Source organism: Catharus ustulatus, chromosome 8 (genome assembly GCF_009819885.2).
Source record: "Catharus ustulatus isolate bCatUst1 chromosome 8, bCatUst1.pri.v2, whole genome shotgun sequence".
In the NCBI taxonomy this organism is placed as follows: domain Eukaryota; kingdom Metazoa; phylum Chordata; class Aves; order Passeriformes; family Turdidae; genus Catharus; species Catharus ustulatus.
Window position 1 is genome coordinate 13,062,605 of NC_046228.1, and position 12,422 is coordinate 13,075,026.

Below are 12,422 nucleotides of genomic sequence, written 5' to 3' on the forward strand. Positions count from 1 at the left end.
CCTGCTCCTGTGCCTTCCCTGCAGGACTATTTTTATCCCACTCTATGCTATCGGAGCTATGCTCTCACAACTATCAGAGCGCACATTGGAGAGCACATCACTGCTGTCACGGGACCCTGGCAAGCCTGTGGGCAGCAGCTGCCTCCCCTTCAGCTTTCTGTCCAACTAGGGCAGTCAGAAGGAGAGATGGGTGTCCATCCAGGGAGAGGAGGGATGGAGGCAACCGTGCTCTGCAGTGCCCCACACTGAAGGGCACAGGAGCGAGACCACTGCAAAGGCCAAGATGGGCAGATACAGCAGTGATGAGATAAGGGCCAGGCAGCCCAAAGCCACCCTGTGCCACAGCTTCCACAGCTGGCAGGAGCTCCAGAGGCCAGGCTCGAGCTGCTCCCCTCGAGGGGCAGCCAGGAGAACACCTGCACCCAGCACCCACCCAGGGTGGGAAAGTGAGTGGAATGGGACGGGCACATCAGGGATCTGTCCCCCTCCTTCTCCCGGCCCTGGAATATTGCAAATATCTCCCCTGAGCCAGCCATTGGTGGCTTATAAATAATGCAGCCCCTTGCCGTGCAATAAGGGCTTGTCAGTAGCTATTCTGCTCTCATAAATTAAAGATGAAAAGGTACAAGGCTCTTGCCAGAAAAATGAAGACAAATTTTTAATAGCTTGCCAAGACACAGGGAGATGGAGTGCTCAGGAAAAATGAATTACGTTTTTATTATGTGTTTTATTGTGGTGTAATTGAACGGGATTATCTGAGAATACAATATATTTCCAGAGCAGTGTAAAGAAAACAAAAATAATGATGACACCTGCCTCCTCCCACACACACCACCCGGCTTTGCGGGGCACCCTCCTTGTGTGTGCTGGCTGGGAGCTGGCGCTGAGCTGCTGGTGGCCACGAGAGGCAGAGATGGAAATGGGAGGGACATGGGACCAGAGACAAAGATGCTCGGGGTGGCTGGGTCCAGCTGAATTGGTCTGACTGCACCGAGTCTGGGATCACCCCAAGAGCTGTGAGCCTAGCATACAGGGCAGTGTGACATGGCAGTACTCGGCTACACTGAGTCACTGAGTGTCTTTCATCTGTTAACTGCTTGCATTCCATCCCTGAGGTCCCCTTTGGTCTGTCCCACACCTGTAAAAGCTGGCACCACTAGGCAGAGACATGAAAAACTCAGTTCTGGAGCATTGCAGGTCTGGGGTGTTGCTCTGCAAGCCAGCTACAGTGTTTGTTCTCTCCTGGAGCCAGCAGCAGTTCAGACTCAGCCACCTCACTGTGCTAGGGGGAGCCTGTCCCGGTGGATTCCCCTGACTGGGGGAGAGATGTGGCCAGTGAGTTTTGGGGGGTTGACAAGCCCAAAAAGGACACTGCTACCTCTACAGGGGAGCTCAGTCGACGCAGGGGAGCAAGGATACTCGGTCCTTTTCCGAGCTGGCTCATCACAGAGGTCAAGGGCCAGTCCCAGAAACACAGCAGCTGGATGTCCCCAGAGGTGCTGTGCGGTGCTGGGCTGGGGACATCGATTGGTCCCTGGCATTTTTAATGAGCTGCCCGACCACATGCTTTAACCTTGCCCATAATGAGGGCGAGCAGCAGCAATTCCTACCGCCTCAGCCGGCTCCCCCAGCCTTAATGAGCTAATCAATACTTGTTCTCAGCTTAATTTCCAGCTAATTGCTCTTTAATGACGCCTGGAAATGGGCAGCCTCTTGCAGGGGGGAGCGGGCAGGCTCCCCCTCCCCAGTGGCGGGGGGTGCCGGGGTGCTGGCAGTGGGTCACCTTCCCTGGCTGCGTCCCAGCCCTGCTGGCGGCTGGGGAAAGGCAGGGTGACAAAGGCGACAGCGGGCGCGGTGCCATTGAGCTGGCAGCACCCTCTGGAGCACCCACCCCGTCTGGGGGGAGGGCATTCAGCCCCGAGAACTAGGGCAGGCTGAGCAGAAGATCCCACTAGCACAGGAGGATGTGCCCAAGCCCCTCAGGACACTACACTGAAGTGAGGGCTCCCAGGCTCGGCTGACGGTGGGGCTTTTAGAGCGCAGGAAGGTAAGGGTGGTGGGGCTGAGGTGTCCATGCATTACTGCAGGTTCTGCAGCCCCCAGGTACAGGGCAGTGTCACCTCAAGGGGCCGGGGACGAGGCCGGCAGTGCCCTGGAGGTGGCAGCAGAGACCCCGCAGCCGCCTGCCCGCAGCGGGGACCCGCAGGGACTGCTGTGTGCTGTGTGCTGTGTGCTGGGGCTGTGGGAGGAGCCGGGCGGCCACGGAGCGCTGGAACCCGCTCTCTCCCGCACCGGAGTGTCAAAGTTGGCACCATCGTGCCAGTGCGGGAACATCCCGGGAACGCAGCCCTCGCCGTCTTTTCGGTCCCTGCCCTCAGGTTATTAGACTTGCGCTTGGATGGGGCTGGTGGAAAAACCTCAGGAAACGGCTTGATTGCTGCTGGGATGGAGCTGAGCCGCGGCTCTTGCCGGGAACCCCGGGCAGATTGGAACCGGGGCGTCCCCACCACTCGGGGCCGGCAGACCCTGCGCACAGCTGCAACCGCTTCCCCAAGAATTTGCTGACGGGTTGGTTCTTCAGAGGAATTTGGTCTGGAAAAGCCTGGAGAAACCTGAGCCTGACTGCTTCCTAGAGCGGTCCGGCCTGGCACGTAAGCGGGGGGGACCTGCCTGCTGCCCGTGCCTTGCCCACAGTGGAACCCTGGAATGCGGCTGGCACCCCTCGAGAACCACTCAGCCTCGGTGCTGTCAGACAGCAGGAAACAGGGAGTGTATTTGATGTGAAATGAGAGAGATAGGGTTTATTATCAGACTGAGACCCTCACAGCCCCAGGCAGTGTGCTGGCAGTATTCTGTCCCAGGATCTCTCGTATCGTTTGGTTCTGCTGTGACATAACTCACATTCTCAACCCCACCAGCCCAGCCCCAGAGCTGCTCACCAGCCCTGCCTGACGTGATGTACACTGAGTCACTTGGCCAAGGACTGTTTTTTCCAGAGTATATTTTTCCCTTGGCCCGGTCTGCCGTAAACCCCAGACTGCAGTTGGGTGTCAGGGGGATCGGCCCATAGCAGCAGGAGTTCAGTGGGGCCAGGAGCAGTGTGGTACCCTGATTGGATTCTGATGGCAGAGCTCTGGAGGGATGCCAAGAATGTGGGCCTGCAAGGAGCACCCATGGACTCCTGGCTTCTATGGGACCATCACAAGATGAGAAAACAGCGATGAGGAGACTTGGGTGCTTTAGGCTGAGCCTTTAAAGCCCAGTTCCAGGAGCTTTGCTGGGCTAATCAAAAGTGAGGAAAAAGGAGAGATAGCTAACCAGCACTGGTAGGGAGCCAGGAATGCAATTTACCCAAGTGCCAGGCCATGCAGGGCTGTGATCACCCTTTTCCCCACAAAGTTGTCAAGAAATATAAGCCACAAACCCCATTTGCAGCCGCAGCTGTGTTGATTGACTTCAGGTGTGATTGAACAGAGCTCCTTGTTAAGCACAGGTTACATCTTCCACCCCTCATTCATAGCTGCTATTGTTTATTAACACATTCAGTAGTCTCATTAAGCAGGAGGTCTAATTAACTGCCATGTTTGAGCTCCATCATGTTGAGCTGAGCTAAGCTGCCCTTGGCTTTCTGAGGCTGGGTTGTGTTGCTCCAGAACTGCAGTTGTTCCTGCTCAGATCTGTTTGGATTTCAACTTTGGCCAGGGGTTCTCCCCTGTTACTGGCTGATGCTGCAGTGATGCTCAGATGAATTTACCCACCCAGAGGCCATGGTAATCCCATGAAGATAAGACACACCAAGTGTTCAGGCCATGGCATGTGGGAGAAGGAACCATGTGAGGGAAAGAACAGCAGCAATGGAGCCTGTTCCCCCTTGCCAAGGACAAGAGACACAATCTGGAACACTGATGGTCCATTTTCAGCAGTGCCTGGTATTTAAGTGCTGGTCAGGAGCTCTGTGAGCAGGAGATTGTGTATAGGGCCAGGCTTACTTCACTGCTGTGCCCCCTGTGTGGAGCAGGGGCAAGTGAGGGTGTGTTTGGTGCAGGAATGCCTGAATATATTCAGGCAGTCCTTCATCCCAAAGCAGGAAGGGTGGTACAGCAGGGAGAACTTAGGAGGCTCGGCGCTCCTCTCTGGGCTACCTACAGTCTGTCTCCTCTCTGCTCAGGCTCTGACCCAGCTCTGGGGCTGTGTGCAGGAAAACCTCAGCCCTTCCTGACTTTTTCCCTGCTTCCAAAAACAGCTGCAGCCCCAGCTGCTCAGCAACTCGTGGATGCTGGACCTGAAAACTTGTGGCATGTGGGGACCTCACTCAGTAGGCTGGACAAGGGGAGCCGGGGGAAGGCAGCCCTGAGCCAAGGGGCTGGGGGCCACAGAGGGGGAGTGGGATGTGAGGCTGAAGGCAGAGCTGGCAGGAAACCCCACTCTGCAGCAGGGGGCTGGAGAGGGGAGTTTGGCCAGCAGAGACAGATTTAAAGGGGGCTGAAGGCTGCAGCATTTTCCATCGTTAGACATGGCTGGATTCACAACGTGACCGAGCAAAAGACCCGGAATCCGGAACGAATTTGCAGGAGGGTGTTGGAAAGCAAAAGCAGATTTTTGAAGCATGGTGAAGGAAACCAGATCCTTCGAGGGGTCCTGATTTGCTTGAGCTTCATAGGGGAACTAAATCCCACAAATTCCTTGCCTGGAGAGGAGTTGGCTGTGTGATACCCATGGCACAGCATTTGGAGCAAGATGCAAATTCACGGGGTGTGTTTGTGCTGCAAAGGCATGCTGGCTGCCCCACTCCTCAGAGCCAATTCCAGTGGGAAACTGAGGCAGGGAGCACAAGGCAGCTTACTGGGGAGGTCTAGAGCCCCAGCCCTGTGCGCATTGGATTTGCACTGCTGTGGCATGGAGCACCTCCACCATTGCTCCCAATAGCTCCAGCCAAGGGAACGCTGTGGTTTACACCCCAATACCCCCTTAAAAAGTGTCTCCTGGTGTGGGGTGAGTACAAACATCCCCTGGGAGTTATCCCCCCATTTACTTACAGAAGCTGCTCAAATTTGCAGTCTGTGTTTCCCAACCAAATTACAGCTTGAGAAATGGTTTTGACCGCTTCCTTAGCCATGCCCACCTCTCCCATTCACTTGTCCCCAAGGACTGCTGCCAAGTTGGACTGTAAAGGAGGGAACCCCAGTCTCTTCCTGCCCCATGGATGGGCTGGAGCATTAGCCCGGGTCCCGCACACCATGGGGGTGATTCCAGCGGGAAGCTACCGGTGCCAGGGAGCCGGAGCGGCAGAGCCCCGGGGCCGGGCGCGGTGCGTGGCGGGACCCCGGCAGGGAAGGGGTGCCAGCCAGCCCGTGTCCCGGTCCAGGGACGGGCCGCGGGCCCGGAGAGGGGCGGGGGGATTCACGTTTCGCTGACATCACGGCGGTGCTGGAGCGGCCGGGGGCCAGCAGCCCTGGGGGCCAGCAGCCCCGCAGCCACGGCCACTGCGCACCCGCCGCCCCCGGCACCGGCGCCTCTGGTAAGTGGCGGCTTATGGCGGGGGGACTCCTGGGAGACCCCAAGGGGCGTCGTGCCTCTTCCCAGCACTCTTCCAGCACCCCAGACGTGAGGAGCCAGAGACCAACTTTGTAATTCCCCCGCACCCTTTCTCTGGCCCCCCACATCCATCGGCGGATGGAGCCTCACTCTGTACAGACTGGGGTAGGGTGGGCAGGGGGAGGGCTCCGGCACTGGGACCTTCTGCCCCTTTCCACCCCTGGGGTGCCTGGTGGTCTCTGATAAACGGGTCAAACCTGCACGGTTTGTTATCCTTGCAACCCACTGTCCGGGCCATCCCCACCCCAGCGCTGGGCTGTGTTAGCCCCGAGAGTGGGGGCTGTAGCTGGGGGAGCTGCAGCTTGCCCTTCGATGCTGTTGCCAGCGGGAGGGGAGGGGACTGCTTGTCTGCCTAGGTCCCCTCCCCAGCCCCACTCACTTATGCTGGGTCACCCTGGGGCGGAGGACCATAATTTCACCCCATCTCAGGGAAGGTAGCCAGGGTATAACAGGGGGCAGGGAGAGGTGTTCGCAAAGGGATTTGGTTCACTGTCACCCTCTCTGGGGACAGGCTCTGAGATACCACGTTTCCCCCCCGGGAGAGATGGGAAGCCCGGAGTAGATCAGCTTCTCAGCCTGAGTAGGTAGTTCAGGCTTGGGGTTTGAGGGCAGGGACCCCACTGTGCCGGTACAGGCTGGCCACACTGGATCTGCTGCCAGTCCAGTGGTTGCTCACCCGTGCACTGAGCTCCTCCATGCTCAGCCTCAGTTGCCTGTGTGATAACTGAGGGTGTCACAAAAACTTCTGGGGAGTGGGAATTTTTTCCCCTGCTCGAGTAGGTGATGCCTAAAAAGAGGGGTTAGAGCACAGGGAGGGAAGGAGAACAAAAGCCAGGCATGACTGCCTCCAGCACAGAAAGGATCTGCAGGATCAGCCACTCCATTGTGCTTGTATGGATGGTGAGGGAGGAAAAAAGGGTTCGTGACTCTTGCAAAGCAATGAGTGAAAGGAAAGGGGCTTGAGAGTAACTTTCTGACAGGAGACAGAACAAGGTATGAATGAGCTGAACCATGATGTTATAGAACAGCCGGTCCGGTGCCCTGCCAGCCTTGTGGCTTCCCAGGCCATGCTAGGGTCAGAGAAAGCTGGACTTTGCATGCTGGGCTGCCAAGGGATCAAGGATGAAACCTGATGGACTGAGGTCATCAGCATTATCTCTCCAGAAGATGTTCAGCATCTCGGGGCAGGAGCTGGCTGGGGAGCTCCAGAGTGCAAAGGCTGTGACTGCAGGGCTGGGGGTGAGAGGGGCTGGGACCAACCCCCCCATGCACATCATGCAGTGCTGCTGCTCAGAGCTAGCCAGCCAAGAGACAAAGGAGTGGGAGACACTTCCTGCACCAGTAACACACTTTCTCTCTCCTCACAGGCCAGGATGGCTCCTCAGATCTAGACAGGGAGACCAGAGCAGTGCCAGAAATCCCCATCCAAGTGACAGTGGGATTGGGATAGAGGAGCTACCGTGAGGATGTCTGAAGCCAAGCCCCTCAGCATCTCTTGCCTCGTGCTTTCCATGCTTTCCTGGCACTGGGCTTTGCTCCAGCTGGGCCAGGCTTTTCCCAGCACCTCTGACTACCTCCAGCGGGGCTGGCAGCGGCTGCTGGAGGAAGGGGAGGGCTGCACGGAGTGCCAGCCAGAGGAGTGCCCAATGCCACGCGGGTGCCTGGCTGGCACAGTGCGGGATGCCTGTGACTGTTGCTGGGAATGTGCCAACCTGGAGGGACAGATCTGTGACCTGGACAACACCAACCATTTCTACGGCAAGTGTGGGGAGCACCTGGAGTGCCGGTTGGATGCCGGGGATCTGCGTCATGGAGAGGTGCCCGAGCCCCAGTGTGCCTGCCTCTCCCACCTGGCCCTCTGCGGCTCTGATGGCAAAACCTACGCCCAGATCTGCCGGTTCCTGGAGGCTGCTCATGCCCACCCCGACACCAACCTCACTGTGGCCCATGAAGGTCCCTGCGAGTCAGGTAGTGGCCCTGGGGCTGTGGGAAGAGATAAGTAAGGGAGTCTGGCTTAACTGTTTCACCTGGCAGCAAAACCACAGGACAGGACTGCACTGGGGGCACCATGCTGCCACTAATCCCCCCACCCTGCTGCTCTGGAACTGCTTGCAGATCCAGTGCTTGGAGAAACATGGGAGCAGCTTTGCCAAGAGGCAGTGGAGTTTATGGGAGGAACAAATCCTACTGGAGCAGATGGGGAAGTTCCAGGGAATTGTTAGCAAATTCTTGGCGGCAGGGCTGGGTTCACACTGGCCTGTTGCTCCCAAGAAATGTGCCTGCCTCCTGCAAATAGAAACCAGGGTTGATTTGGCTTGGCTGTGTGATTTCCATCTCCCATTTAAAACTCAAGTGGGAGCTGAGAGAGGACAGCCTAGCAGTAAGGTTGTGTCCCATCCTGCCCAGAGCAGCACAGGTCACCCAGTGCTGTCACCACAGCCTGAGAGGTGTCAAGGTTGACCTTATTTACTGCAGATCATCGTGTTCGTGTTTTCCCAGGTGTGTATGGATGTGGAAACCTTCCCTTGAACTCTGGCTTATGCTATGGGCCAGATCATGGAGTAGGTGTGGGTAAGAAGGGTAGTCCTCACTCTGTCCCTCCAGGGAAAGGATGTGGAACCTGGAGCTGTTGGCTCCATCCAGGAGATGGGGACCTGCTGACTCCCTTCATTGCTGGCATGAACCCTGTGTCAGAGCAGAGGCCTCATTTGGCTGGAAGCTCAACTACCTCATCCATCCTCACCAGCCTCCGGCTGGATGAGCGCCCCTTGGCCTTTCTCCTGAAGGAGGAGTGTGCTCTGATTGCTCAGGAAAGCTTTGCTGTGTAACACTGCTGTCATTGCACTTTTTCTGCTGCCTGGGTCACTTGAGCATCATTGAACAGGCAGGGAAACTGAGGCCAGCAGGGATGGCAACCCTCCATGTTCTGGGTGGGGGGAGCTGGGGAGGGAGCTCCCAGTCCCAGCTGTGAGGAGGGACCATGTCCTTGGGAAAGGTGAGGTTCTGCCATGGAGGGAGAGGAGACAGACATGGGAAGGGTCCCAGCACCCCTATATGAATGAAATGCTGCTGCTCCAGAGACCAGGCCCATGGGACCTGCCAAGAGTGTGACCTCTTCTGAGCCCACCCTGCCCTCTTCTGCCCCCCTCCCCAGAGCCTCAGATCACCTCTCCTCCCTATGACACATGGAACATCACTGGGCAGGATGTCGTCTTTGGCTGCGAGGTCTTCGCCTACCCCATGGCATCCATTGAGTGGAGGAAGGATGGCACCGAGATGCTGCTGCCTGGAGATGACCCCCACATCTCTGTCCAGGTGAGCAGTGTGCCTAGGGCATTGATGATGGCCCCAGGGTGACCCAGTGCTTCTCAGAGCTCATGGACAACTAGACTTGAGAGTGGTTGTACTCTGGGAATGGCCAAGCCTGGCTGCCTGGGAATGAGAAGGGAACTGGAGGCTGTGTAGCATGAGGACTGACTGAACCAGGGCTGGTGTCTCAGTGCCATCAGAGCCATCAGCATAACTCTCTTCTGTGATTTCCTCTAGTAATTTTTTAACTTATTCATGGAGTCCTGCAGCAGGGAGTTTCCCACTTGCCTGCCTTTAGTTTGCTGTGCATGCTGACTTCACTTGCAGTCCCACTGGCAAGGCTGGAAAGAGGACATCCCGAGTGCCTTACAGCCTGGGCTGGTCCTACCAGCATACTCAGGCAGTTCCTGCCCTTTTTTCCCATCAGCAGGGCTGCCCTCCCAGAGCTGGCAGGCCCACGAGTCAGCATCCTGCCTGTGGCCAGCCCCAAATATAGCACCCAGCTGTGTGTACCTAGCTATTAGAGGGTGTGGGCAGAGGCAAAGGGGTCATGTACCTCAGCCAGGCACCAACAGGGAAGAAACTGTGGTGGAATGAATGGAGGGAGCCAGAGGAGCAGGTGGAACTGGGCACCATGGCCCCCTTCCATCTTTCTGTCCTTTGAGCCTCCCCATAGCTTGTTGCAGTGTCTGACTGAGGATCTTCACCCCAAGCAGGGCTACCCTGCCTGGCTGGAGGAAGCTCTACTGTCCTCTGTCCTGGCCACGACACCATAATAGTAGCCTGCAAACACAGCTGCAGCCCAGCTGAATCAGGAAAACTTATTTATTCCTGGGGATAAACAGAAAATAGCATGGTTGCTGCCAGAGCAGTCCTGGGACCTCACTGCCTGATGAAACAGTGGACCTGGGGCTCTGTGGTACAGACTCCCCCTTGCTTCTGCCACAAGTGCTGACAGAAATCCCCCCTTCCTGCAGTTCAGAGGCGGCCCCCAGAAATATGAAGTGACAGGCTGGCTGCAGATCCAGGGTGTGCGGGTGACGGATGAGGGCACGTACCGCTGCTTCGCCAGGAACAGGGTTGGGGAGGTGGTGGCCTTGGCCAGCCTGACTGTCTTCACACCAGGTGAGCACCATGTCCTTATCCCCATACTCTCGTGGGACATGGGAGGGGATGTTTGGGCACAGTGCACCAGTATGGCAGCAGCTGCTGGAGCATGGGGATGCCCCAGAAAGCTGCTGTGCATGGTTTGGCTTTGGTCCTGGTGGGGAAGGGAACAGGCACAGCAGGGTGGCAATGTCACTTTGTCCCCATGCTGCCATTTCAGACCAACTCAACCTGACAGACTTCTCTCTGCTGAAGCCCCGCGTGACACCTGAGGACTACGGGGAGAGTGATGAGGACTACTACTAGCCCAAAGATGGCCTGTCCTGCTGCAGAGATCACAGTGCCCACAGTGACCCTTCCCTGGGGCTTTGAGGACATCTCTGGAGCAAGCACCCTCCAGCCCAAAACTCCTTCTCTGAACAATCCTGGCACAGCAGCCTGTTTTTGGGGTGGGGGGCAGGGTGACACATCCTTTTGGGGTGCTGGGGGATGGGATACTGGCTGGTTGGACCAGGGCCAGCTCTGCCTGGAGCAGGGTGGATCTGTCCTCTGGCACTGAGTGGGGACAATGGCAGGTAGGACACTGCAGGGACAGCTGTGCTGTGTGTGGTGAGGACTTGGTGCTGGGGATGGAGACAGTCCCGTTTGGGAGAGTGAGGCCAGGGCAGGGGCTTTATCTCTTGTATGAATAATTTTTGGGGAAGCTGGAGCAGAGAGACCTGACTGTGATAACCAGTGTGTCACCCCCCTGTCTGCTCTGTATCCCCCAAGCACAGAGACATTCCAGTTTCTCCCCAGAACCTGAGGAATCTGCTGCCGAAACACCCTTCACTTCTGTTTTGTTTTTAACCAGAAAAGTAGTGATTTGAGGAAACCAGGCATTTGTGGTTTTCAGTGCTGTCTTTTCTCCAGCTGAACCACCCTTGTGGTCAGAAACACTTTGGCCTTTTTTTGACTGACTTCATGTTTTCCCTTCCATGCCTCTGACTGACTTCATGCTTTCTTTTGTCTTTCCAGTTGATGTTATTTAAAATATACATGTAGGTCAAAGCCAAGGGCAGCTGTCTGTCCTGCATCCACTAGGATGATTATGGGGGTGAAGAAGGGTGCAAACACTGTGGGTGCTGCCTTGTCCATTGTGGGGTTCTTGAGTTGAGGAGCCCTCCTGCCCACCCCAGTGCTCACAGCTGGTCCTGGTGTGGGTCCTGCCCTTCCCACCCCACCTGGGATTGGGGGTGCCCAGCACACAGTCTCCTGTGCAGTGGTGATGCATTGACTCAAATCACTGTGTTTGGATCCCATCCCATCCCACTGCTTCCCATTTTCATCTTGGGGTGCTAAGTTCTGTGACACTGGGGTCTCCACGCAGGTGATGACAGCCCTGTCAAGTGTGGAGCAGCTCTGTGCCTAGTTGGTGAAGTAAAGTGATGGTCCAGTTTCCACTGGAAACCTTATATATATAAAAAAAAAAAATTAAAAAATCCCACCTACCTCCTGGAGCTGGTGATTTAGAGCAAACTTTCATTTGGGGGGAGCACAGGAAGGAAGCTCAGAGCTGCTCTCTGCCCAGAGAGCGCTGTCAGGACCCTTCCTATGGGCCCTCTGGGGCTGAACTCACATTCAAGGCATGCTTTACCCCTCAAAGCAGCAGCATTTACAGGACTTCTGGTGCTCAAAACCTCCATGTGGAGCAAACCACTCCCAGTTACTCAGTCTCAGCTCCAGGGAGGTCCAGAGCTGCAGCAGGGAGCCAGACCCTGTGAGGAAGGAATTGGCCAGACCCCAGGCAGGAGCAGGCAGGATGCAATAAGGCTGGTGGCTCGGGTCCCATGCTACTCTCCTTCACATGTTTTTTCTTTTCTTTTCTTCCTTTTTCTCTTGAGAGCTGGCTCAGATGACACAATTATGGCATTGAAACCTGAGCGAGCAAATAAAAGGGATTTGTCTGGAATTGGCAGCAAAGCAAAATTCCTGCAGACGGTGAGGCTGGGCCAGTCCTGGTCCCCTGCACCACAGCTTGATGGGGCACTGCTGCCCTGCCTGCAGGAGTGCCTACCCCTTCTGGCAGAAAACCCCTTCTCAACCTGAGAAATGCAAAAGCCTTTGATGCCTCAGCTTCTTCCATCTAACAGTGTAACAGAATCCTCCTGGGCTGATCAGTTGGAGAGTGTTCAGGAGGGACCAGGGACAGAAGTGTGCCACTGACTTTTATTTTGCTTTTTTTGGGTGTAAAACATGCTTTCAGAGCCTTTTTTATCCATCTTGATCGCCTTCCTGTTTTGCACACAAATGAGCTGGTGGAACTGGGCCACACTCAGGCTGAGGCTGCCACGGGGAAATCCGAGAGTGTCCCAGAGTTTCAGCAGTCAAGAGCTGCTTGCTGGGCTCCCTGCCGGTGCCCAGGGCTGGCC

The 12,422-nt window shown here is 56.3% G+C and overlaps 1 protein-coding gene across 2 annotated transcripts; it reads left to right on the plus strand.

Moving 5' to 3' along the window:
* Positions 1 to 1,959: 1,959 nt before the first annotated feature.
* KAZALD1 (Kazal type serine peptidase inhibitor domain 1) lies at positions 1,960 to 11,066 on the plus strand. 2 transcript variants are annotated; one of them, XM_033066768.2, is made up of 5 exons: positions 1,960 to 2,047; positions 6,963 to 7,563; positions 8,750 to 8,910; positions 9,882 to 10,029; positions 10,232 to 11,066. In XM_033066768.2, exons 2-5 carry the CDS (start codon positions 7,062 to 7,064, stop codon positions 10,315 to 10,317), a joined length of 897 nt encoding a protein of 298 aa, XP_032922659.1. In that variant the 5' UTR covers positions 1,960 to 2,047; positions 6,963 to 7,061; the 3' UTR covers positions 10,318 to 11,066. The 2 variants fall into 2 exon arrangements, with proteins under 2 accessions (XP_032922659.1, XP_032922658.1); XM_033066767.2 differs by lacking the exon at positions 1,960 to 2,047 and adding an exon at positions 5,415 to 5,518.
* The last annotated feature ends 1,356 nt before the right edge of the window (positions 11,067 to 12,422 follow it).

What these genes read in the sequence shown, in the direction of transcription:
- KAZALD1 (XM_033066768.2), top strand. Translation starts at nt 7,062, where the DNA reads ATGTCTGAAGCCAAGCCCCTCAGCATCTCTTGCCTCGTGCTTTCCATG. An exon ending in TGAAGGTCCCTGCGAGTCAG is followed by an intron (nt 7,564 to 8,749) that starts GTAGTGGCCCTG and finishes CCCCCTCCCCAG; the next exon opens with AGCCTCAGATCACCTCTCCT. An exon ending in CCTGACTGTCTTCACACCAG is followed by an intron (nt 10,030 to 10,231) that starts GTGAGCACCATG and finishes CTGCCATTTCAG; the next exon opens with ACCAACTCAACCTGACAGAC.